At 37.4% G+C, this 26,881-nt stretch overlaps 1 protein-coding gene across 1 annotated transcript in view; it reads right to left on the bottom strand.

Annotated features, from left to right (window-relative positions):
* LOC114653043 (lipoxygenase homology domain-containing protein 1-like) overlaps nucleotides 1-26,881 on the bottom strand; it is a 394,200-nt gene that overhangs the window by 227,579 nt on the left and 139,740 nt on the right. The window contains 5 exon segments of the mRNA XM_051929357.1: nucleotides 3,669-3,823; nucleotides 7,350-7,560; nucleotides 11,578-11,756; nucleotides 23,099-23,312; nucleotides 24,052-24,206. Of these exon segments, the coding sequence (XP_051785317.1) occupies nucleotides 3,669-3,823; nucleotides 7,350-7,560; nucleotides 11,578-11,756; nucleotides 23,099-23,312; nucleotides 24,052-24,206 (914 nt within the window).

The following is a 26,881-nucleotide window of genomic DNA, read 5'->3' as shown; positions in this document are numbered from 1 at the left end:
TTCAGTAAGTCTTCTTATGCCTTCATCCAAGGTGACTTACAACATTTATGTTACAATTGGTTACACTTCTTTTTGGTTTTCAAGTTGGAGGACACAGTGTTAGTAGTGGAATTTGAACCCACATCCTCAGGGTCTGAAGTCCAAAGTCTTCACCACTACACCACACTGCCTGCCATCAATGTTTTAATAATTGAGTAATGAACGGAGAAGAATGGTGAGATTATATTTAGTAAAGACATTATGGATATGGCTGAATTATTGAGACATACAGCAGGCACAAAGATATTATTTATATGACAAAACTTTGGTGTCTTTTGGAATCAGTACCATCCGCTTTCTCACCATGCTGTTCTCAATGGGAATTGACAACATGAAAATAATCCAGTATTAAATGTGGAAGTAAAAAAGATACTATGCTGACTTCATTGGTGTATATAATAAAACAAAGAAAATAATATCTTGAAAAATTGACTGAAGTAAAAATCCAAGGAGATTGTTGCCTGCTGGGAACATGAAAACATTCAGCACCACCTTAAGTAACATCAATAGTCAATCTCTGTTCATTTAACTGTTCCAGAAAAATGTCAAGTCGAGATGTTCTTACGTTAATTATACTGATCTACCCCCAAATAAGAGCAATTTATGGATTTAGGTGTGCAGAATGCATTTCTGAAATTGTAAATTATCCACCATAAATTGTTACTGCCAGACATCAAATTCAGTGGAAAGTGCCAGTTTGACAAAAATTGTCGATTTTTTAAAAATACGTATTAGGACTTAAACATTTTCATGCTCATAATGATATTTGAAATATATTTTGAGCTGAAAATGGCAGTCTTCTGTATTCTTAACATTGGTTGAGGTGGAAACTACCTAAAAAAAGGTATTTGCCACACATTTGTGCCCTCAGTCAGTATTTGTTTCTGTCTTCTCATGATTTAATGATCCATCCATCGTCTTCAACAGGTAACAGGTAAGCAAACTTCAAATCCAAGCTTTAAAAAAAGTTGAAAATAGAGCCTGGGAGGCATTTTAGAGCATGTTCCACAGTTTTCTTGGAAACACAAAGGCGAAAAACTACGAGGAACGAATTGAGGAACTTTTCTCTTTCTCCCAAGCAGTTGGGTGCAACGTGTCTTTAAAGATCATTTGCTACACCCTCAGTTTGGATTTTTTTTTCCCCCAAGAACTTGGCAGCTGTCTCAGATGAACATGAAGAGAGGTTTTACCAAGACATTGCTTAGATGGAGAGACGTTACAGTGGAAAGTGGACCGGGTCTGTGTTGGCACACATCCGTTAGTCACTCCACTGTGAAATACCTTCACAGTATTATAGGTGGAAAAAAAACTACCAAGTGGCCACTTTTTTGTAAGCGGCAACTATATTTAAAGCAACTGTATGTGTAATTTATATAAGTCTAAATAATTATTTGTAAAAATATATCAAATATTTACTCTAAAATAGCTTCTTTTCATTTTAAACTTTTCTCTGTCAAAACCTGGACATAATCGAGTAAGTCAGTTTCCAGATTTGGATTCAGTGTGCTCAAATCTATAAAGAATACCTACAATTTTTGATGTAAACAAAGAAACAAAATCTTTTTTGCCAAGCAGTGTTATTGCATGTATTTATTGTTCTAGGTGTGAAGAATTACTTTCTACCCTGAATTCATCCATAATCATCTTCCATCTGTGTCCCATATCCTTGCTGAAGAGTTCATTTTAAAAAGTTTACTTCCACCCTTAACTAATTCTCTTCATAGTTTAAACACTTGTATCATGTCTCCTTTCAATTCCTTTTTTCTTTACCTGGAATAATATAATTCCTCCAGTTTTTTCCTGGTAACTCATACACTGTTGTTCTGGTATCAGTCTAATAACTCATCTTTGGACTTTTGTTTCTAACCTGCTTAGTCCTGAACACGGATCACAGGGGGTGCTGGAAACTATCCCAGCCAGTAGAGGGTGCAAGGCAGGAACAAACCCTGGACAGGGTGACAGTCCATCGCAGGTTAAACACACAAACACACCCACCCACAAAACACAACCAGTCCACCTAACCTGCATGTCTTTAGACTCTGGGGGAAGCCCAGAATACCAGAGGAAACCCACAGAGACAGAGGGAGAACCCGGGGCACGAACCCTGGTCTCTTTACTGCAAGGCAGCAGCACTACCATTGTGCCATCATATCTTTGGCCTTTTTCTTTTTAAATAAAGTTATAACAGCTCTTGGAAAAATGACCAGAACTGCACACAATATTCAAGATGCGATCTCACAAGTGTATTAAACCGCTTAACAATATGTTCCCTAGGTTTATAGTTAACACAGCCTTCTATGTAACCAAAACATCATTTTTAGCCTTTCACGTCACCTTGTTAGACTATCTGCATGTGGTCAGTCATGTGTCCATTATGACTTTTAAATTCTTCACACAGGATGTCTCAGAACTTTTTCATCTCCAATACGTATACTTCTTATATGCAGGCCTTGACATTTATTTATATTAAACTTCATCTTCCAAGGCTGAATTCTGTTGAGGTTTAGGAGTGTACTGATTGTAAGGTATGTGCAAATCAACAGTTTTTTCCCCACAAGCATAAACAGCTTTTAAGTTATATTTTAATCAAGATCTATTGTGTAAAACCGAGCAGCAAGCACAGCAATAACTCCTGTAATAACCCACTTTAACTAACTGGGAAATGTTTAATGCACCAGAATATGTTATTTTCTAAGACCATCCACAAAATGACTTCTGAATCCCTGTGTGTTGAAATAAAATTCCCCCATTCCAGTTGGGATATGCTTCCCAATGATTCCGCTGTGGTTTAAGCGAGTACTGGAAACAAATGGACAAATAATGTAACTTACCAAAGGTCACAACATAGCAGAACAGTTTCCGACTTGCTTAATTCAATTCAGAGTCAGGCAGAGGAGGATGGTGGAGTCTACCCTGGCAGCAATGGGCACAATGCAGTAAACAGCCCACCACAAGGTCCATCTACACTCACATTCACACACAGCCCTGTTTGGAATTGGCAATCAATCAAAGCCTCCTGACTGCATGTCTTTGGAGAAGTGGGAGGAATTGTCTGCCTGTGCAGACATTGGCGGAATATGCCAACATCACGTAGACAATTGATTTATACACAGACTGCCAGCAGCACCAAATAATACACTGAAGTGCCACCCTTCAAAATGGCACATATTATAAAGTTGAGTTAAAGCAAAAAAATAAAATTAATAGATATAGTCATTTATCTTCATCTTCTATTATTTAAAACCATTTTGTCAATTGCATTATCATGTTAAGCAATAGCTAATACTGCACATAACCACACTAAGTCAATATATGGTCACTAATAAACAGAACATGGTTGTTATTTGGAGAAATCGGTTCCCAAACAAAAACTAAAAAATTGGGAGTAAGTTCTAAACTTACATGGACCAAATTAAACACTAGTGGATCAGTAAACAGCAGTGCTAACCTCCGCACCACCATGTTGCCCTGCACTATATACTGAGATATAATTTAAAACACAGTCATATGCCAAACACTAGCACATTAAGGTTTTCTAACCCATCAAAAGTTGACCTTTTACTGTAGACAGAATGAGGTCTTTCAGTTCATCCTGCACTTTTATCATTTTAAAATGTTAAAGTCCTTACCTGTCCCCTACTAAATGTGCCAGGCTCGCCATTGAGCTTTGTTAGCCACCGCTTTCCTGTATCTCCAGTTTCACCATGCAGCCGTAAGAACACCTGACCGGAGAAACCGGCATTCTTAACATCACCAGTATGCACATGGACTGTATACTCCACAACTAAAAAATACAAGGACAAATGTAAAAAAATGTACAAAAATGACTGCACTTTAATTAGAAAGGCTACTGCCAAATGTCACGAACATTGGCAGGTTTAGCTGCTAAGGAAAAGTGGAAAACAACACAACTACATGGAAGCAAAGTTTTGTAACTATCTAAGCAAACCTTTAATTGAAATAAAAATTTACATTAAAAAAATGAAACTCTGTATAAAAAAGGAACAATGAAGTTGCAATCAACTGTTAGATGTCAAGTAGTTTTAAAAATGATTTGATTTTCATCAAATTGAAAATAAAAAAGAAAACAAAATAATAATAGACCTGGTTAGTATACTACAGAGAAGAAAAAACATCTACTGAATACCTAATAGTATTGATCGGCAAAACATTTTTCAATCAAATTTACTTGGTCCACCAAATGACCTTGTTCACCGAATTTTTCCCTGGGAGGCATCTTAGGTGAATTTTTTTGTTTTTTCCCATGATGTTTTGCAAGGCCAGTGTGACACCACAGAGTTGGGTGTGCCACGTCCTTTCAGTCCTAACTTTCAAACTGGTTGAGGCCTACTCCCACGCTCACCCCTGCCTCCTGTCAGTTATCCAGTCATATGCTGAAGCTTTATGTCAAGGGCTGGAATAGAATCACCAAGAACATTGTGCCAATTTTTCTCTTTTTTAATTATTCTTACATTTAATGTCTTGACTACACAAAGACATTACCATATATCAGGTTGTTTCTTTAGCCTTTCAGTATATAAATGAGTTAGAAAATGTGTGCATGGCTTAACATTCAGGCGAGTTCGACAACTAAGTTAACAAATATGAAAGATGGGAGCATTTTACATTTTTAGTTACTTCATCATAGAGTCAGTTATCACATTTTTGTTGATTAAGTGTTTTTGTGACAATGAGTCATATTCAAAAATAACAGTGATAATGCAATGCAATTAACGTGCGTTAGCAGACTAAATTAAATACATGCTTTTAACAGTACTTTACAATGTCGTGCAATTAAAGATGTAGCTTAAATAGGCTTGTGGCGGCTCAATAGCTTTCAAAGAGTGCAGATTCCAATTCAAATTATGTTAAAATGGCATCGATTGAGTTGCTATTATTAGTTGAGGAGGGCCTCTGACTAACTAGTTCAAATTTCTTAAACAGAACATTTTAGAAAGTATACCCAATAGAGTTATACAATATAATTAGCAAATGAAAAATAACTATTAACACAAAATGACTAATACTAGCAGAAAATCACTATCAATATTACCATATAAAAAGGAGAAAAGCAACTGAAATAAGTTTCCAGTCTAGCTGTTAAAATGAGTTAAAACACAGTAATTTATTAAAACTATACAAATAAGTAAGAACATGGAAAGGAACCCATTTATTGAATAATGGGAATACCATAAAGTGACAGTTTTCTTGAAGATTTTAATTCCAGTCTGAAGATGCATGGAAGCAAAAGCGGGTCTTTGGGTATGGATAAACTGTAACGCACACTCAGTCTCTTGCACATTATACCATTCAGCCCGGTGCAGACTGTAATCTTGCTCTATCTTTGCCATTTGCAGTCAGTGTGGTCCTTGTTGTATGCTCAGTGGCTCCTATCCTGTGCTCACAGATCAACTGCAGTTTCCTTTCTAAGCCCACATGCTATTGTTATATCACTAGACTGAGCTGCACATTTCCAGTGTAATTAATTAATTCAAATCCTATGTATCTGCAAGTTGATAACATTGGTTATTACAATAATAATGTGTAGATAATATTAGTTTAGTCCAATTTAATCAATTCAGTCTTGTATTTCTTACACAATTGTTTTCTTCTTCCGTTTACTGCATTTCCACAGAAGTGACTTTTTGACTTTTATGCTTATCCCACCTAAAGCAGCAGATGGGCACTGCTTTGTGTACTGCAAAAATTAAATTTAAGCAAGGGAAAGTATGAATATAATCACATTAAATCTTGTTTTCCTTATTGTAAAAATGATTGACTTAACAATAAAATAATTGTATTGGTGATTTTCAGCTTATTTAAATCAAGTAAATTTTGCTTACCCCATTGGCAGATATTTTTGCTAAATAAAAGCAAAACAGCTCCCATTTAAAGTTTTTTTTTTGTCTAGTCTAAGAAAACAGAGCTTCTAATTTTTGCTCCTCCTGACCTATACACAACAATTAGGCAAAAACTTTCATCACTTTCTAGCTTCTCTCAGGTCTCTCTACGCAACTTAGGTGTTGTTTTTAATCAGTTCCTGAATTTTGATGCTCATGTGAGGTCTATTAGTCGCTCCTGCTTTTTTCATTTGAGAATTTTATCCAAACTAAGGTCTGTTGTTTCTAAGGCTGAGATGGAAATGCTTATTCATGCTTTTATCTCATCACACATTGATTTTTGTAACTCTCTTTATACCTGTCTAAGCAAATCTGGTTTAACTCGCCTTTTAACACACTCCCATAAGTGGACTCATATTACTCCTGTTTTATTCTCTTTGCATTGGCTTCCAGTAGTATTCAGGATGCGATATAAAATTCTCATAATCGCTTACAGAGCCCTGAATGGTCAGGCTCCTCAATACATTGTGCATCTCCTGCCTCATTACACCACTAGTTGAGCCCTGAGATCTAGCCAACAAGACCTCCTTTCTGTCCTCTGCTCCAGGGATTCAAGCATTTCAATTTGTTGCTCCCGGACTGTGGAAAGGTCTTCCTCCTGCACCGAACAGTTTAAAGTCCAGCTTAAGACTTACCTTTTTAGACAAGCTTTTGGGTATATTTTGTTAGTGTATTTTTTGCTTTATTTTATTATAACTTCTTTGTTCTTTTATTTTATTCTGCAGCGCTTTGTGATGCCTGTCTGAGAAAAGAGCTTAATAAATAAATTTTACTTAGTTACTACTTACTTACTAGTATTTGTATATGAATTTTTGCAGTAAGGGCTGCTTATACACACTCTCCCTAGTGTCTGACTCCACTTGCAATAGGCATCTAAGCTGCTGTCAGACAAGGAAAAGATGCAAAATATACAAATTCAAGAAACTGCCCTCAAGGTGAAATTGAAACAGTAAACTAAATCGTAGTGGAAGTTGCACAGAATATTTCTTTGTTTTAAGACAAATTCACCAATGCTTTTCATTGGGAGATTTTGAAATTTGAAAATTTTATACAGCTTTATACAGAGATATCTCAATGGAAATTGAACTCTCTCAACACATTTCAGTAAAATTTGTCTACTCTAGTCAGGTGGACAAACAATAGCTATTGCAATAGGTGCTCTTCTTATTATATGTGAATGCACCAACAAAAGCGGAGTGCAATGCTTCATGTAGACTGGGTGTGACTTTGTCTCTATGCATCCCTAAAATAGATGACAAGTTGCTTTCGTCTAAAATTTGTGTTTTTTAATCTGCTCAGCAACAGAAAACAGAAATGTGCATGTTTCACACTTGTACTTAATGGACTAAAACCACATTTCTGAAGCTGCGAAGAAGCAGCAGCTCTAAATACTGTGCCATGCTTACTCACCTGGAAGGGGGTCCCGCCTAGGGTGAAGTGCAGGAAGTTCTATGTACGTCCATTCAGTCGCTTTAAACCAACACATGAAATTCAACTGCATTTCCACATTTGTTTCCTTGTTCTCCAGATGCACTGTGTCAAGCTGCCATGATTGCTTCATGTTATCCGGTTTAGTGGAAATGCACACCTTTAATATTGTACCCACTTCAGACAAGTCAAGCTAGGAGAAAAACAAAATCTTTGATGAAATAAATTTAAACCATTTAATACTCTTTGACAGGAAACTCGACAGACACATCCCTAATTTTACAAATGCATTATAAAGGTAAAATGATTTCTAATACATTCAGTAGGTGTTCACAATGTATGCTGAGATTATTGTGATTTTAAAAGCCAGGAACTCAGCATCAGATAGATAATGTGGTTTATGTCTGTGTGGAGTTTGCCCTTTCTGTGTCTCTGTACTCTCAGTTTGCTCATACAATCCAAAAGTCTCGATTAACATCTCATCCAGAGTGAAGTTTTGTTTTTCACTTGATGTTACTAAGATAGGATTTGGCTCTCCCTTAGCCCTGTGCTATAAGAATGAATGAACGTCATTGACAACTGAACACTGATAACAAAATATTTGCTGTGTTTACTAATTTTACTGGCCGTGTATCCAAATCAACTTACTATCTCAGTGAAACTTTTTATGTGTTTCCATAACTTAAAACTAATATTTTTAATGAGCCACAGATGGGGACTGAACCGGCAGCCTTGAAGCATACAGATTAAATTCTTAGTCACAAAATTACATTACCAGCCCATCAAACTCAAAGGTTTAAACAAAAACAATATGTTAAAGTACATCAGTTTTACAAAACATTCCGTTCATAATTTAAACCAACACATGAAAATAACATATTAGGTAATTTATACAAATTGTTGAATATACCTGTAAATTGATGGACATTATGCTTACACTGTAATGTATTGTGGACTAGTAAGACCACATCTGGAGTATTGTGTGCAGTTCTGGGGTCTCATAAAACTTTGTGTGGATTTGAATGTGAAAATATACACACGGTAAAAAAAAACCAGGAAAATGTACATAGCCAAAATAAAATCTAATTTATAAAACCAGCTGAAAGCACATTTCTATGCAATTTACCTTCATAGATCATAATCATTTTGTACATGTGCATACGTGAATGCACCTCAAACCCTGCCTGTTTGCCACCCTGGATTAACAATATATGGACTGTGACAATCAACCAAGTACACATGCAGACATGATGTTGGAGAACTTCATCGACTAGTAGAGCAGCCTCCCTTCTGACACATTGAGGACCACGGTGCACTCTGTAACTGAATGCACAAGAGCATGTGTGGCATTGCAATGCCTCTCCTCTGCATTCTGAGGGTCAGGGAAAGGCATATGGCGCCAGTATCTGAGTGGGTAGCCACTATCTGGCACATGTAAGGATGTGATTGCTGTTACAAAAAATGAGGGTTCAGCCATTACCAATAAGCCAGCCACCACATACAGTAGCATCACATCTGCTAAAGCTACTTTGCTTCAAAATAAATGAATCACGGGCTGACCCAGGCCACTGATCAATGATATTTGTCAGTCTAATCTTAGCATCATAAATGGCTTGTGCTTTAATAGAATGTCAGTGCTCATGATTATCAAAAGTAGCCGCATTCTCACTGAACACCCTATTGCAATATGAGTGCAGTAAAGTGCTCATTACAAGATGAGAACCAGACACTTCCGCAAATTGCCTTTTTTGTTAGCAAAAACATGTTATTTATGTTTTATGTGTGTCCGCCCACATCAAATAAAAACTGGAGGTAGTCCCTTGCCAGTCATGCACCAAAGGCTTCCAGCACAGTGGGCATAATGGAGTGAAACTTAGCTAAGAATTTCCTGACCTTTACTTTGGTTCCCTGAGAAATGACAACAGGTTGTGGTGTAAAATGCTGATAAAGCAAAAAAGGTTTTCAGTGCAAATATGCAGCCTTGAAGGGGAGCTCAGGTACAGTATGTACATCATATTCATACCTTTTGAGATTTAATATGTTTGACAATGCACATACTGTAATAATAATGGCTTGGTGATATGAATTGTTATACATGGGAGCCGTGCTTTAGCTGGTTTGGCTGCTTTTCCTTTGCTTGATCAACATTGTTGTCATTTCCCAATTCTTCTGAGATGTTGCATATGGCTGTATCAGAGTTGCCGTAAACATACACACATTTCCCCACCAAGTTTTCTTTTAAAAACCCTGATGTTAGCTTGTGAAGGTCCGCATGCACATTTCAAGCTTCCTTTTGTGTGTGCACAAGTTTTATAAATATCAGTGACGTCAGTAATAACAAATATATTCAGTTCAGCTTGTGGAGAAGGACTTGCCCAGTGTACTGCATACTTAGCATGCTGCTTTTGCATGTTCTCATTGTGCTCCACAGCAAAACCAAGAAAGAGGAGAAAATAGGGGACATGTGGTCATGTCTTTTGGAGCTGGATTTAAAAATATGAAACCATTTGATTTCAATGAATTTGTGAAACTGTGTCCCTATATCTCCTCATTTTAATCCCTCTATTCTTTCTTGGTACATACAGTGAAAAGAAAGTGCATTTCTATTACATATGAGGGGGATACACAAATATTCTCTGAATTTAATAAAAAAAACTTTATTATTAAACTTACAGCAACTTTCTTCTAGTCATCTTCAAAATGCTCTCCTTAAGATGCAATTTGTCCCAATGCTTCTCTCACTCCTGGAAACATTTCCTGTACTCATCTTTTGTCGAGGGCCTCTGACGTTTTTTGATGGATTTATTCCATGGTAGCAAATCTTCAGCCTCAATTTTAATTTAAGGAAGCAGAAGAAATCACAGGAAGAAAGGTTTGGTGAAAAAGTTGGGGTAGGTGGGTTTGAGGGGGATCTGGTGGGGGTTGAGAAGCAGCAACCACAATGTTTTTGATCAGAAACTCTTTGAGTGACAGTGCTGTGTGTGCAAGTACACTGTCATGATGCCAATTCCAGTTTTGTGTGCCACTGCTCCAAATGAGGGTTCCCTGTACACGCTTCAGCAGTTCATTGTAATTTAACTGATTAACAGTCTGTTCATGGGGAACAAACTCTATATGAACAAGTCCATCAATGTCAGACAATGTGATAATTGTTGTCTCTTGAAAATCTGCTATAGTGTCTTGGAGGAAAAAAAAGAAATGACCAAAGTCACCTGTAGAATAAACGCCAGAAACACGCGCTTGATCAACTCAACATGATGCCACTTGGTGGACTGATTAACCAGACTTGCAGGCACATGATACTGACTGGCATATTCATTAATGATACCCAATTCCTGTGCTATTAACCAATTCTCAGAATTTATGGGTCTCCTCCCATATAGCAGGTCACATTCCTGAATGCATAGTCAAACCCATGAAGGATATTCTTATACTCAGAGCACACTCCTGAAGTCTCATACTAACCAAAGGATTAAGAGATGACTAATTGAAACAGGTGGCATAATGGTGGAGTGGTTACTATTACCTCACAGCTCCTGGGATTGATCCCCAGCCAGAGTTCTCTCTGTATGGAGTATGCATATTCTCTGTGTGTGTCTGCATGAGGATCCTCCAGTTTTCCTCCCATACCTTACAGATATCTTGCAGATGTGCATGTTGGCCCTGCACAAAAGGGTGTGTATATGTGTAAGACTGCTGCCCTGTGGTGGAGTGGTGCACCATAGTGAATTGCTCCTGCTAGAATTGGCTCGGACCTTCATGAAACTGAACTACATTAAATAGGCTTGATGATGTCTGCATAATTAGGCTAAGTTCACTTTCTGTATATTGCGCCTGCAGATAGATAGATAGATAGATAGATAGATAGATAGATAGATAGATAGATAGATAGATAGATAGATAGATAGATAGATAGATAGATAGATAGATAGATAGATAGATAGATATTTCTCTTTGAATAAATAAATATATAAATAGGTAAGCATATATGGTGTGAACATACACCGGGGTGACTATAAAGTGAGATAATTAGAAAGAAAACTGTTGGCTGAAAGTCCTCAGTGTTAGTGTGTCAGAGAGAGGATGTGCAGCATTGTTCATAATGGGACTCAGTTACTTACTTACTTACTCTTATTAAACAACATATCTTGAAGAATTAGGAATAAGCACAGCACTAACAGTGAATAGATATAATTGACACTTTGCTCACCTTATGCTGTGTGTTCTGTCCTGTAATATTCAGTTTAAGCTTCTTATAACCTTTGTCCCCGCAGATCTTGAATGTTGGTTGCATTACTCCTGCTGCACTTGGAATTTCAGAGCCTTTGACATGCAAAATCCAGATGTAAAATGGACTGACTTGCTCAGAGTTTGACACTGACCTTTCACCTTAAAAGAAAGAAATGCACAAAATAGTTATAAATCAAACTACTAAACTAACATTTAATTAGCAGCTCTGTGGGTAATATCAGTGTATTTGAATCTCTGCTTGCTAATGAACATTATATGTTCATATTTCATATTGTGTCTCAAATTTGTGGAAACAGAAATTCTGCTAATCTCATTAGTATCTTGCTCAATCAATTAAAGCTAATTAAACATTTTAATTGGCCTTGCAAAGAATGGCCAAAGGATGGTCAAACAACTGCACAGAATGATAAATCAGATGGATTTTGAAGGTTCTCTGTAATCATCTGTGTTGCCATTAAAATTCTTACTCCTGTCTGAATTCAGTAGAGACCTTTCCTTTGTAGACTTAACTAACCTCTGTCGTTGTTGTAAGTGGAACAGCTGTATCTTCAGATACAAATGTTAATCTGAGAGCAGCACACCAATCAAACATTTGAAAAATAGAATGAATTAAATGCAAATTAGCAGCTGTATCATCATTTGCACTTTTCTTTTGACTTGAGGCAGCACTGACAGTATTCTCAGTCTCTTCCCATTTGTCCTGTGGAGGATTATTATAGCAGTAGGCTAATCAGACAACACCAAGTCATTCAATCCCAGAACAAATCTCCAGTTTTTCATGGGCAATTTCTGGTCACTCTTAGGCCGTACATGTGTCATCAGGCCTTCACTCAGTGGGCCATCACCCATGCACCCTACGTGGGAGTTTCATCATTAGATGCCTAACCCCACCAGTTGGCATCTCTCAATTCGGAGCATGCAAAGGCTCTCCTCTGAAACTTCATCCAATAGTCGTATTTATTACCTCTTGCTTACCAAATGATACAAACCAATAACAGGGGGAAGTATAAAAAATTTGGATCAGTGAGAAACAGCCTAACAGGCTTGAATCAATTAACAATGTTCACTTACTGCAGACAGCACTAATGAAAACCTTTCAAATACTGGAAAACATCACTGTAAAGGAAATTAAATAATTTTATGGTTTGAATAGAGACAAGAGTTTTATGACCAGATATGAGGATTATTTGCATCTCTCAGAATGACACAGACAACCTGTCTACAGACCCACATTGTATTGAAAAACTAATCAGAAACTTCAGAAGACTTTGTTGGACAGTTAAATTATCCAAAGATCTTGCCTATACACTGTTCTCCTCTCTTGCTAAATGAATCATAGCCTGGAGAGATCTATTAATTTTTATTCATCTAAGATATCTCACTTAAAGGTTTTCTAATGCTGTATCTGTCCTAGTGTCTATATAAGCCCAGGGAATTCCAGTTTCTGTATTACATCTTGCCTGAAGAAAGGGCCTGAGTTGCCTCGAAAGTTTGCATATTGTAATCTTTCTAGTTAGCTAATAAAAGGTGTCATTTTGCTTGACTTCTCACTCTTGTCACATTTGAAAGTCAGGTGAGTCTTTATATGGGGATTGTTTCTGTGTTACACTGGGGGATGGGATGGGATGGTAGGGCAGAGCTGATGGCACAATTCTGCTTCCTTCTACAGCTCATGAGACCACCCACCCGCAGCAACACACCTACAGCTTTGTCTCTTCTGCTTTTACCAGATATGAATACCAACTACACAGGAAGTGGCTGTCAGTTGACAATCCGAAACTCACAAGTCAGACATCATTTCCTTTCTTTTCCTTTTTCTTAACAATTAAACAGGGTTTCCAGGTGGAAAGTCCAACAATTCATAATCTTTATCTTTGTCATTCATTTATACCCTACAATGTCGTGATTCTTGATGTGTTTCATGTTTTCTCCTTGTGAATAAATATTTTTGTGTGTTTAAAGGGATATTAACTATTTTTTCAAACGATTCATTGTTTGTTTTCTTTACTTCAGGTCGTCAATATTCTGTTTCATGGTAGCCATTTCACGTAACCATTTGCCATGGACAGTTGTTCTGGAAGTTACTTGAATCACGTCAATTATGCAATGGTTTAAAGAACGAAGCATGGAACCATTGTTATCCAAATTTGCCAAATTACTTTAAAGAATTTGTATGTTTGCTTTCATTATTTCCTTATCTGACTTCCTAGCTCCTGATTTATTGCTTTCATTACAATTCTTGGACATAAAATAGTTTTGACGATCTCTCTCTTAGTCTTTAAGTTACAATCCTTTGCCTGTTAAAACAACCCTTCTGGAGTCAGATTTTAAAAACTTGTGCATGCATAAAAAAAAAGCTTGAAAGACATATATATCTGGCTTTCCACATAAACATTGGCATTTATTAAAGCAAACGTGATGCGAGAATGTGCATATATTTATGCCATCTACAACCAATCCGTATGCAACATCTTGGAGAAAATGGGAAAAGACAACAACCTTGATCAAGCAGGGAAACGAGGCCAAACCACCTGATAGATGACTCGTAAATAAAAACTCACACATCAAAATATTACACATCAAAATAACCTTTCCTCCTTTTTTTTTGTCCATCTTTCCTAAAATGTGTAACCATTGTGACAGACGACCTGGGACTTTGCCCCACTGGGACGCCACGAGAAGGGAAGGACCGGGAGAAGGGAAGTGTCTTCCCTGGAATGGAAGAAGGCAGCCACCCTGGATTGTATGGGGGCCACGGACCTGGGGAGCTCAACCCTGTGGAGCGACGTGGCCACCACCAGGGGACACCTGGGCAGCTCCAGAGCTAGGGTATGCAGCACTTCCACCACACCCAGATGTTAATTGGGCAGCACTTCCGGGTGCTGTATAAAAGAGGCCGCCTTACTCCACTTGGAAGCTGGAGTTGGGTGGAAGAGGACGGAGCTTGTGATGGAGGAGTTGGAGGCGACAGAAGAGAGAGCGAGAAAGGAACTTTACTGTGGTATTTTTGTGCACAGTGGTGGGGGTTGTAAATAAACACGTGTGTTTTGGGACATTCCGCATCTGCTTGTTTGTGTCCGGGTCCGAATCTTCCACATCTTTATTATATTTATCTCCATCTCCGTGATTTAGCCAGGTTTCTCTCATTGCTATATTAAAAGAGTTATGCTCATCTCCATACAATTTCAACTGGTTTTTTTTATATGCTTAGCATTCAAACAATTTTTAATGTATTACTTACTTACTTTACTTTGGGCTAGAATTTAGGTTAATTTGCATATTTGTTTGTTCCTTCATTTGAAGTTCTAAACCTGGCCTGTCCTAAACTCTCTGCTTCACCATTTCCTACTTTTAAAAAGTTTCAATTAACCTATTTATATGTCTCCCCAAAACATTGATGCCCTTCCAGTTCTAATGTAACTTGTCATAGCAGAAGAGCTCCCATAAGCCAACGCCCTTCTATCCTACACCAAGATTTGAGGCACGCATTAGGCCTTCTAATCTTCTAACCTTACCTGGACTAGCATGTGACACAGGCAGAACCTTGTAAAAGACCACCTTGTCAGTTCTGCTTCATAGCTTGACAGAACTGCAGAACTGACAGACTGCCCTTATGTATGTCAGTTGTTCCAACATGGACGACGAGTACTGGATTCACCCCTGTTATGGCCAGGGAGGCCTTCTACTTGGGCACACGAACAGCAAAACATTGTAACTCTCTGACTCCGCAGCAAACTTATGTCTAAATCCTCTAATGATGAAGTCTCCTACTATCAAAACACTCTCTCTTTCTGAGAACTGGCTTTGAGGAGATCTGTTGGAGCTCCTCATACCTGTCTTCTACTTCAGAGTCACTGTCCTTCTTCAAATATGGAAAATGGTTTGAAACTTTCAGTTTTAGGGTCAATGCTCCTAGACAGTGTGCACCCTATGTCTTGTGCCTATGTCCGACTATGACCCACCTATGTCTACCCCTCTTGTCTGTAGCCTCTTGTCACACCATTTCCCTAAAGGGCATCAGGGTCAGGTCCATCAGTTCTTTGTTACAATGCAGGACAACCACTTCCTCCTCAAAGAGGACAACTAAAGCACTGAAAAGCAGAACAGTCATGCAAAAGAAAAAAACAAAACAGCATAGTATTTAAAGTATCAGTTTGAATTCACCTGGTATTTGTTTTATTCAGACTTTTCTTTATAATCAGTGCTGAAAAGCACCCCGAACTATTGGACACACTCTCATAACAAGCCTGTTTAAATAGGAAAGTAATCCTGACACCATGTCTTTGGATTGTGTGAGGAAACCAAAGTCCAGAAATGTAAAGGAGACACACGTGAGAATGGGGTAAAGCTTTATGAAAAAACAGTAGTACCCCATGTGCCACCATGTCATCTGGACAATTGGCTAGATTTAATACTAGATGAAAGCATCAAAATTACATTTATTCAATGAAAGGATATCATCTATTATCCAAAGCACTGTAAAATTTGGCTATTAATCCAGATGGTAACGGTGGCATGCAAGCCATGGTAATGCTTATTTAGGCATGACTTTGTATGCAGACATTTAGAGTATATCCACTGGGGCACTCTATTTCAAAGTCAACTCAGCGTGGCTTTAATATCACCTTATTTTTTCTTGCCTTGGCTTAAGGGTTAGGTAGGAGTAGTTGTGAGAGGTGACATGTACAGTAGATGTTGAGGACCAATTACAGCGCAAATACTGTGACTGTCTATGGATGGCACAATCTCCATACGTTCAAGGGAACCAGAATTGAATGGGACCCAAAGTGCATGCACACCCACACTCACTTACCCATTGTGAGTTTAAAGTCACCAGTTAAGCTGATGTTTCTGTGTAAGGAAAAAAAAACAGATGTTAATCTAGGGAAATTTTACAAGGAGTTAGGTTAATGGGGGCAAAACTGAACATGTGGTATGAAAACAGGAGTAACGAGAGCAGGTAGGCTGATTTGCATTTCTATGAAATAAAATGACATGCATTCTTGTTTGCCATGGCACTAGAGAGAATGATGTGTTGCATGTTGGTTGGACATGCAAGTAAGAATTTCACTGGACTCTACATGTGATACTAATTCTACTACAACAATCTTAAAAATGATGGTTCTTTAATGGTACAATATGTTTCTTTACTATGTTATGTGGTTCCTCATAGCTCCATTGCTTGACCAAGACATCATTTCATCCATCTATCCTTTATGCAACCTGCTATATCCCAACTACAGGGTCACGGGGATCTGCTGGAGCCTATCCCAACCAACACAGGGCACAAGGCAGGAACAAATCCCGGGTAGGGTGCCACCCCACTGCAGGGCACACACACACACACACACACCCACAGACCAAGCACACACTAGGGAGAGTTTAGAATCGCCAATCCACCTAACCTGCATGTCTTTGGACTGTGGGAGGAAACCCACGCAGACACAGGGAGAACATGCAAACTCCACGCAGGGAGGACCCGGGAAGTGAACCCAGGTCTCCTTACTGCGAGGCAGCAGCGCTACCCACTGTGCCACCGTGCCACCCCTAAGCATCATTTCATTCTATATTTTTTCATATGAACTTGATTATTTGTGTGTTGCAAAACTAACTAATATGCAGAAAGAAAGCAAAACATTTATTGTATGGTGGGATGCAGGACACTAAGAGGTTAAGAAAACCCTGGACTTAGCCTGTGTTACTGGACGTATGTAGCGAGAGCCATTGGTATTTCACAAATCTCTTACCATCTATTCATGGTTATTTACTGTATGGAGCCTGTCAAGGAGATAAATAAATTAAGGTTCTTTCTAGAACCTTCATGTGGATGGGTCTTTTGCGACCCCAAAAAATATGGTTCCCTATGGGATCTCTCTCAAGAACCTCTCTGGCACCTTTATTTATTTTTAAGAGTGTACCACTACTGTTACTACTTTTCTCACAGGCGGTTGAATCAGGTCTCTGGAGCTGTGAGGCGGCAGAACAAATATCAGTTTGCAAAAGCAGCTGATGAGAAAAAATAAAATAATTAAAAGATAATAGGTGTGTAAGGACTAAACCTTGGATCATTAAAAAAAGAACAATGGATCACAATAATCTTACAGAAAGAAACTGCCTCTGTTTATATTTGTTGCATTACAATTTTATAATTAAGACATAATTACTTTGATTTTTAAAAATCTGTCAGAGAATGTAACTGGGCACAATTCAACCACTTCATTATACTGTACATACTAAACCAATTTGTTAAAATATTCAACTACTGCTATATAGTATAGAAAGAAATAAAAATGTGATTTAATATCGGAAGCAAATAAAAGTCTGGCTTACAGCCATTAGAGATTGCTTTTGGAATTGGAGCTGCTAGTAATTAATTACAGAGAGCTGACTGTAAATGATAATACAGCATGAACCACAGAGTAGAAGTTGTGATACTCCCTTGAAATACAGAAAATAAATTAAAACCTCCCTAAGTCAGCAAATCAACTTGCAGAAAGTATAGTATGCTTCAAATACTTGTATCTAGCATGTAGACCTGTATACTTTATTATAAAAAATATCTACAGGGAAACAATGAATGGATCGTTGAATATTATACTGTAGTCTGCATTAAATAGATAGATAGATAGATCTTTATTGTATAACAGAACATTCACTCAGGGATTGCATGGTAGGACATAACATAAATCATTTTACTGACAAAATTCAAAACCACAACACTGGCTGGCCTCTTACTGAATTAGATGCTAAATATATGGCCAGCAGCCCACACCTCCACATTAGGTGTTTCCTTAAGTCGAAGGCTAATATCGTACTGTAGAAAAAAAGAATGAAAGTGAGATGAAGAGGAACTGGAAACCTGGGAAATAAGAAAAAAGAAAAAGAAAAACTGCCATACCTATATTGTAAAAACATGTACACATGTTATAGCTCTTGCAGGCACAGTTCTCTGGCTAGACAAGACCTCGCTGAACTCTTAAGGTCACTGGACACTATTCCCAGTAATTTTTCATGTCATTTTCTTTTCTTTCTTTTTTTTGTAGTATAACTTTCACTCTCTCTTTAAATGTCCTTCCATACTGTACATATAATTCTGTACGTTGTACACTTTTTCCTACACTATATTGAAGTTTTACTTTAATTACTCTACTTTATGTTTTATTCTTGAGTAATTTGTCAAAGATCATCTGACTGTTTAGAGACATAACTTCATGGGCATTACTTGTGTCTGCTTTCTAGATGACCTCTTCAAAGAATGGAAGCAGATTGCCTTGACAGGAATAGAATGACCTTTACTAAATCCACGCTGGCTGCTTCTGCAACAATGTTGCTATAGAGACTGTCATCTAATTTGGCTACTGTTCTTGTCTTTAGTGGCCAGGGTTTCTGTTATATTGTCAATTATAGGCATTATGTTTCTTATTGACAGGAGGGATGCCATTTTTTTTATGAAGCAAAAGTATTAAAAAAGGATATATTATTGTAGTCTTTACATTCACCACCCAAAGGAAAAACAAGTGTATAAATTATTTGACTGTATATGTATATTTTACACATACACATTATATATTTATACAGTGTGACAGATAGGGGCGCTGTCGTCCCCTTGAACCCTCGGACAATACGCCAGACACCAGATAAAAGTCTAAAATGAATTTATTATAATAATAAATGTGCACAAAGCACCCTCCACCTCCACTATACTTAATAAACAATAAACAATCAATAATACAATCCTCCAATCCTCCAATCCTCCCAGCAGCTCAGTCACCATTCCTCCCAACTCGGCTCGATTCACTGGGGTTTCCCAGAATCCTTTATAGTCCTTGACCCGGAAGTGTTTCCGTCCCTCAGTCCATGTGACTTCCAATCACTTCCGGGTCAGGTAAAAACTTCTCCTTTTCTTCTGCCCGGAAGTATATCATTTCTTCCATTCCCGTGACTTGGAAATACCTCCAGGCTATACGGAAAGTACAAGTCCCTGGGCCTCCCTGCAGCGTCCCCTGCTAGCCCCCACGGTATCCAGCAGGGCTGTGAAGAAAAACTCCAAGCTCCATGATGCCCTGCTGGAACTCGAGGCACCTCCATGTTCGTGGGGGGGCTCCATCTGGCGGCGTGGGGTATTGGCCGCGTTGAACGGCCGGCCATATACCACAACACATACTGTATATAGACTATATAGATATATATATAGACAGAAAGAGAGAACATGCATGGACTAGCGTCCCTGCTGTGATAAGTTAGAGTCTATTGTCTGGAAGGATGTTCCCTGCCAGACACCTAGTTATGCCAGCATCCCTGCTGGGGTATGTTCAGGGTCCTTACCTGGTCAGGATGCAAATATAGTTATCTTGCTTGGACTATTTACTCCCCAATACACTAGATGGTAGCACCCCTGGGTTAGAATTCCCACACAGACATCTACAGGGCATGCTGGGACCTGTAGTCCCATAGGATCAACCCTTTTGGGTTCCATGGTGGCTGCTGGGATTCACAATCCTTACTTTCAGGGGCTTCTGTTTGACCCAAACATGCTTCCAGTGGGCTATGCCCTGACAGGACAAAAGTAAAAAGAACATTTTTGCCTCAGCCACGTGAGTTAGAGTAGGGTGGAAGAGGACAAAGCTCGCCTGGGAGGAGTATAGGAAGGAAAAGGGAGAAGAAGAGAATTGTGTTTGTGACTGTGCTGGTACTGTTATTACAAACAAGCCTTTGTTGAGATAATTTGTTGCAATAAAAACTCTGCATTTGAACCCAAGACTTGTGTCATTGTGTCATATATATACTGTATATAAACCATTGAAATCACACATTAGATCTCGAAGAACAAAATATTCAAGTGGAGAGTCTTTACTGAGTAATACTGTGTAATTTGTTGAGAACAAAATGATGTAACAATAGTAAATGGAAATCAAAATCACCAACCCATTGAAGGCTGAATTAAACTTCACTCCAAAAAATCAAAGTCAAAATTTGAATTCACGGGCTGATCCATCTTGCGTGAATTTCCTAACGGCAACTCATGATGTGACTCAGTTGTGTGTATGGCCCCCACGTGCCTGTATGCACTCTTGACAACATCTGGGCATGTTCCTGATGAGACAGTGGATGGTGTCCTGCTGGGGGGAATCAGTCAAGAAGAATAAGGAGAGAGCAAGTGTCTGTAGGCACCACCTGCAAAACCATTCCCTTTTGGGGGTTTTCTTGCTGTTGCCTCACCAGTGTACCTGTTGTCACTTTCTTTTACACCAAAGCAGGTGAAGTTTATTCACAATCGCTTATGCTTCCTAATTGGACAGACTGATATCTCTAAAGCTTAATTGAAGCTTAATTGACGTGGTGTTAGACTGTGATGATTAAGTGTTCCCTTAATTTTTTGAGCACTATTCATATATTATATATATATATATATATATATATATATATAGGGGGGGTGCAGTGAGTGTGTATGCCTGATGAGCCCAGAATTAGGGCAAAACACGTGTCACGTACTCTTTGTATTATTTGACAGTAAAACTATTTCAACCATTCTATGATCTGCTTCTCGCAACTGAAAGAGGGCACCGTGGCGGACGAGAGAGAGAGAGAGAGTTCATGTATATAGTCAGATTCACACATTTATATAGGTGATTTTTGAATGCAAGCAGAATGGAGTTGAAAATGTAACGGGGAGTCTGGACTACAAAACTCTAAGGAGTACATGTTTTTGTTATTTTAAAAGTTTTCTCCATGTCCCTTACAAAGGGGAAATTCACATTGGAGTTTGGAGGCTTGCTAGCAGTCTGATTTTTATAAAACAATTTATATGACTGAAGAAAATGATTTTTTGGGTTTTAAAGGGTTTTCTTGGGTGGAAAACAGGGAATGCTACTCCACGTTTACTTGTGTTCTTTTCTGTAGCTACATAAAGCATGCAATCCATACCACACTGGTAGAATCAATTCCATTTATGCTTCTCAATCACATCACGGCGGAGAAATGCGGTACATTTGTTAAAAATGTGACATGCTGCATATTTTCCATAAGACGACAGACTAAAACACACTATTGTGCACATTGCTGTGTTTTCCCCACAGAAAAGCTTGGTACATAGACAGTTGCTCCTGCCAAAACACCCTCTTCTGCATTACTTAGCAAATGTCTCATCCTAGTTGAGGATATGCACACTTCTGATGATCTTTTCATCCCACTAGAGATCTGAAATCAAATACTAAATAATATTCAGACAGACAAAGAATTGATGCATGAAAACACTTCCAGACAAAAACTAAATACTTTTCTTCTTGTGTGAATTACAAATTTCGCTGGAAGAGAAACATGATTTATTTTGCAAGTTTTTTTTGCAACACTAAACAATGAGTTTCACTGCAAATTCAATTTGCACATATTGTTTTGCTCATCATGACTGTAGACAAATTGCTTTCCGAGTTAACTTCATTCTGAATCTAATGTACTTCCTTAATTTTGAAAATATTCTGTTCTTTATGAAGCATCAAACACAATAAACTCTTCAAAACATCTTTAACATTTCTTTTTTATACCTGGTAAAGATTTACAGTTTAATCTAAAATATGCATACATAATAAAAGTATTTTCATGAGTTAACAATTCATGCCTTAATTACGGAAGTTAACTCTTTGTAAAATGTGTGATGAAAATTAGAAGCAGTAATACAAATTATTCTACAGCAGTGGTTTTGAATTTTCTTCCAAGCAGCTTCTGTTTGTAACTGGGCTTCTGTCTTAACGAAGCAAGTTGTTTTCTCTCAATCTCAGTTTTTCAAGTCAATTCAGAAATTTGGAAACTGGGATGACTACATTTTTAATTAGAATTTAGCAAGCATTAATATACATTACATAAGGATAGTTTAATGTTTTTATTTTGGATTTAAAGGTTTTCGTCATCATCATGATTTTCATTTTGCCTTAAGAGTTGTTGTTGTTATGTAATCTATCTATCTATCTATCTATCTATCTATCTATCTATCTATCTATCTATCTATCTATCTATCTATCTATCTATCTATCTATCTATCTATCTATCTATCTATCTATCTATCTATCTATCTATCTATCTATCTATCTATCTATCTATCTATCTATCTATCTATCTTTTTTAAGTCTGACACTGATGTAGCTGCAGCCTTACAGAAATCAATGTTGTTTGCTTCTGTGTCTTCTCTGCCATTGATTAATTTTAATTATTGGGATACAATAAAAGGAGCAAATTTCACAGAAGAAAGTCAAATTAATAGGAAAATGGCAAAAGTGATTTAGGCTTTTTAGGCAATGGAAAAATACAAATATTTCTGAATTTCATATAAAGATAATTCTCACACTTCTAACAACAACGAAAGACCAGAAAACAAAGACAAGCTACTTAAACAATGATATCAATTTAAGGGGAAATAGCTCACCTACTGTAAAACTAGCTGGAATAAAAACATGCAACTCATGAAGCCCAGATCTAGAGAGACATACCCATTAGTTTCATCTTGCATACAGTCTTCTGGTCACCAATGTGATGATCAAGCCACTTGAAACAAGGAAACACCGCTTCTCTTTGTGACTTCCTGGACTCTCGCACCGTTACAAAACTGAGATACATCCCTGCTCCATAGCCCTCTCCATCATGACCAAGAACGACCTTCTTCAGCTTACCAAGGGAAACTGCTTCCAGCGAAAACAAGTCGACCTGCGATAAACCAGAAAGATTATTCAGCATATTACTCATTTTAAAATGAAGGTTTAATGGCACATAAGGGATAAATTACTTCAGTTTAACCTTGTAATTTATGAACAAATTAAACTTTTGAATGTATAGAGTTATTATAATGAAGTGGATTAAAATAGTTTAATCTAATTTCTGAAAGTCTTTGACTAAAATATAAGAGAGTTAAAAAAGCTTGACGGAAATTCATTTCGCCTAACTTGATTAGCCAGCAGGTAGATGACAAAATGGTGCCTAATAATTGAAGCAAATTAAATCAATGAGTGAACTGATTCCATATCTCACTAAACCAAAAGTTCCAAAAGTGTGAATGTTGGTTTTATCTCTTATAATTCAGTTCTTTCAATTAAGTACTGCATGGCATACTTTCATTTTTAAACCCAGAGTGCTGTAAATATTTACAGATCTTTTAATTCATTCATTATATGACAGTTTTATTCCATTTCATGGTCACATGGAACTATAGTATATTTAAAAAAATAATAAAATAAATTAAATGGATTTTTAATTATTGATTGCTACAACATTACATTTAAATATATCTACAGATGTATGTCATGTGGAGACATTATTATACTGGAAAATTATACTTAACACAAATGGAAATAGCTTTGTTTACATTAAAGCTTAATTAAAAAATAATTTTAAAATGTGTGAATAAAAAGCAGTGCACTATATACTGTATTTCTGTATGATATTGTACCTTGCCCCTTTGAAATTTCTGACCGTCAGCTAGGGAGTGCTGCAGTTTCCGTGCTCCAGTGTCTCCTCGTTCACCATAAACGGTAATGTAGACATTTGAAAATGTTCCAGCTCCCCACTTTTCACCAGTGTGGACAGATACGAGATATTGATTTACTGCAACACAACAAACCAGAGATTTTGTCATAAATATAACTAATTTTGAATTATGTTTCATTGCATTATAAATACTGATGACTTTTAAAAAAAGTTTGATACTCTTCATATTCATGGTAAGGAGATAAAGAACCAATGATGAGCTCCCTGTTGTAATCATGTGTAGGACAATCGACTAGATGTTCCTTATGTGCCCCCCTGGCTCAGTCGACTCATGTTTGTTTTAGAAGTTCCAGATGGAACTGGCAAGGAAATAGAAAGCACAAATGTAGTTTGACAAAACCCAAGTCAATTATGGGATCAAAATACCAAAAGAAATGATCAAACCAAAGTTCTAAGCGAGAGCACAAAAAGAGACATGGTAGCTGAATATCAAACCAAAGATCTTTCAAGTAACTAGTATTATACATCCCTGACTAACTGTAATGGAATAATAGTTTTTTTTTTAAATAAATCCAAAATCTTGGATGCCCAAAATTGGCATCTTATATTGGTGGGACTGATGGGAACAACATGTCATGTGACCTCTGAGTAACTTGACTCACAACTGGAATAGGAACTGTAAACAACATGACATCACAAAATAACTACAACAATCCAAAAAACAGCCCAGTAATAAGGATAAAAAAACAACCACAGAAACAAACATAAAAAGTCTAAAATTAGACTGCCAAATCCCTGGTTTGTTAAAGTACTCATTCATATGGCAACATGTTTCTAGTTCTGTTCTTACAAGTTTTCCAAAGAATAAAATAATAAAAGTGCACCTGAGCATTTCCTGAAATTGTCCTAACCTATACATAAAGTGAATAATTTGAATTATGTAAACACTGATAACTAAATCATTTATTAGGAAATCAATAATTAAATAGCATTTAATAATTTAGTCTGAGTTTCTTTCAGTAAATGTTGCAAGAATTGTGCATTTGGAAAAAATAAATTCAGTGCATCTTAATTCTATTTTTAAGGGATAGATATTTAGGTAAGAGAGAAGCACCAAACTTAGCAACAACACAGACTTCTTAAAAAAGAATTGAATTAAAACAGTAAATATGAAGTGTGGTCAGAATGTTTGGGACCAACTCTGTATCTCTCAAGTGCAATGTCATAGCAGGTTTCAATTTATTGCAACATATTTTGGAAGCACCTCTAGATACAGTAACTCATGAATCGCTCGCTCATCTCAGCTCAGTTTAGGGCAAATTGTCTTTTACCTTATTTCCTGGATTTAAAAAAAGCAATTTCAGTTAACTTCATAGAACTGTCTCTTACATCATGACAGTAATCCTGCACACTTGGTATTTTCAGTTCATATATATTCAGTATAGATTCAGAACCATAACACTGAATGAAATTTGCTCTGTAATTCTATCTTGTAACCCATTAGATAGTGTTCTGCACCCCAAACCCTGAACTCAACTGTCTCTGATACAAGTTCCTGTCTAAAATGACTTCATCATTGGACATAATAACTTTCATAAAGTTCAAAAAGCACATCACAATGGTACAGCCAATAGTCTTCTCCCTGTTCCCTTCTCTCTGGGTGAGTGTTGTCCTCTTAGGATGAAGAGAAGAGGGTTTTTTTCAGGCTAGACATGGATGTAATAATGTTGACCCCTGAAAGCACGTCTGGGTCAGAAAGAACCTTTATAGAACAGGAGAGCTGCCATCCAGTCTCTTCCTCCAGTGGCATCCAAAGACTCCAACAGGGATAGCCACTGAGAATGCAATTCCCATGCAGCCCTGCAGGCATCTAAATGGAAGCTAGATGAGAGGGATACTGTCATCCAAAGTACATGGCCCTCTGAGGCAGGACCATCCATTCATACTGTCCATGTACAATGGCCTTTTGGCTGGAAAATGGAGCACCAACCATCCTGGTTGCCCTCCAATTAATTTTGATGGTGTCCTAGCTGGGTCAGGAAACATCACCCATCTCTTCTGGGATATCACTTTCTTCCATTACAATCTTGAAATACATTCTTGAAATGTAAGGCTATTGCATATAAAGATTATTGACATGATATGCATGGCAATTCCCTGAAACTCACTTAAATCTTTCATTTTAAAATTTGGCAAAATGTGTGAAAGTTTATTTACAGCAGGGTTGTAAATCAGAAAAACTTGTAATAAGCAGATGACTAAGAAGTTAATATGTTTTGATGAAACAACAAATATGTTTCAAAAGTGGCAGGTCACTATGACACTCCACTTTAAAGATACAGTCAGGGCGTAACATTTTTCATTACAATCTGCAGATTGACCATACTGCTTATACTTACGGACATGTTGAACGATTAATTAATTAATGGACTCCATTTATGTTAATCACTTTCAAACTACTTTGTTTTCCTGTCTGTTTAAACAAATCTGTCATTGTGTGGACTTATTATGTAATTAGTACTTTGTAAAGTTTGCATTTGTATCTACCTGTGAACTTGTCACAGCACTGTATGCCGCCAATCAGTGAAGAGCGCAATGCAATAATAAACTGAATTGAATTGCAAACTGCTGATCAAAACAGATTTTTGGGATCAGCTTTGTTCTTTGTTCAAAGCCTTCTGTATATTGGTTGGAGCATGGACTGCCCATGGTTACACAGTTCAACATACAGTAAGATCAAATTTATAATACAAAGTTTTCAAGCTCAGGCTGTAAATAAATATTAGGCTGTA

This window comes from Erpetoichthys calabaricus, chromosome 6 (assembly GCF_900747795.2).
Source record: "Erpetoichthys calabaricus chromosome 6, fErpCal1.3, whole genome shotgun sequence".
Lineage (NCBI taxonomy): Eukaryota > Metazoa > Chordata > Cladistia > Polypteriformes > Polypteridae > Erpetoichthys > Erpetoichthys calabaricus.
Note: the sequence above shows the minus strand (reverse complement) of the source record. Positions and strands in the feature narration are given on the sequence as shown.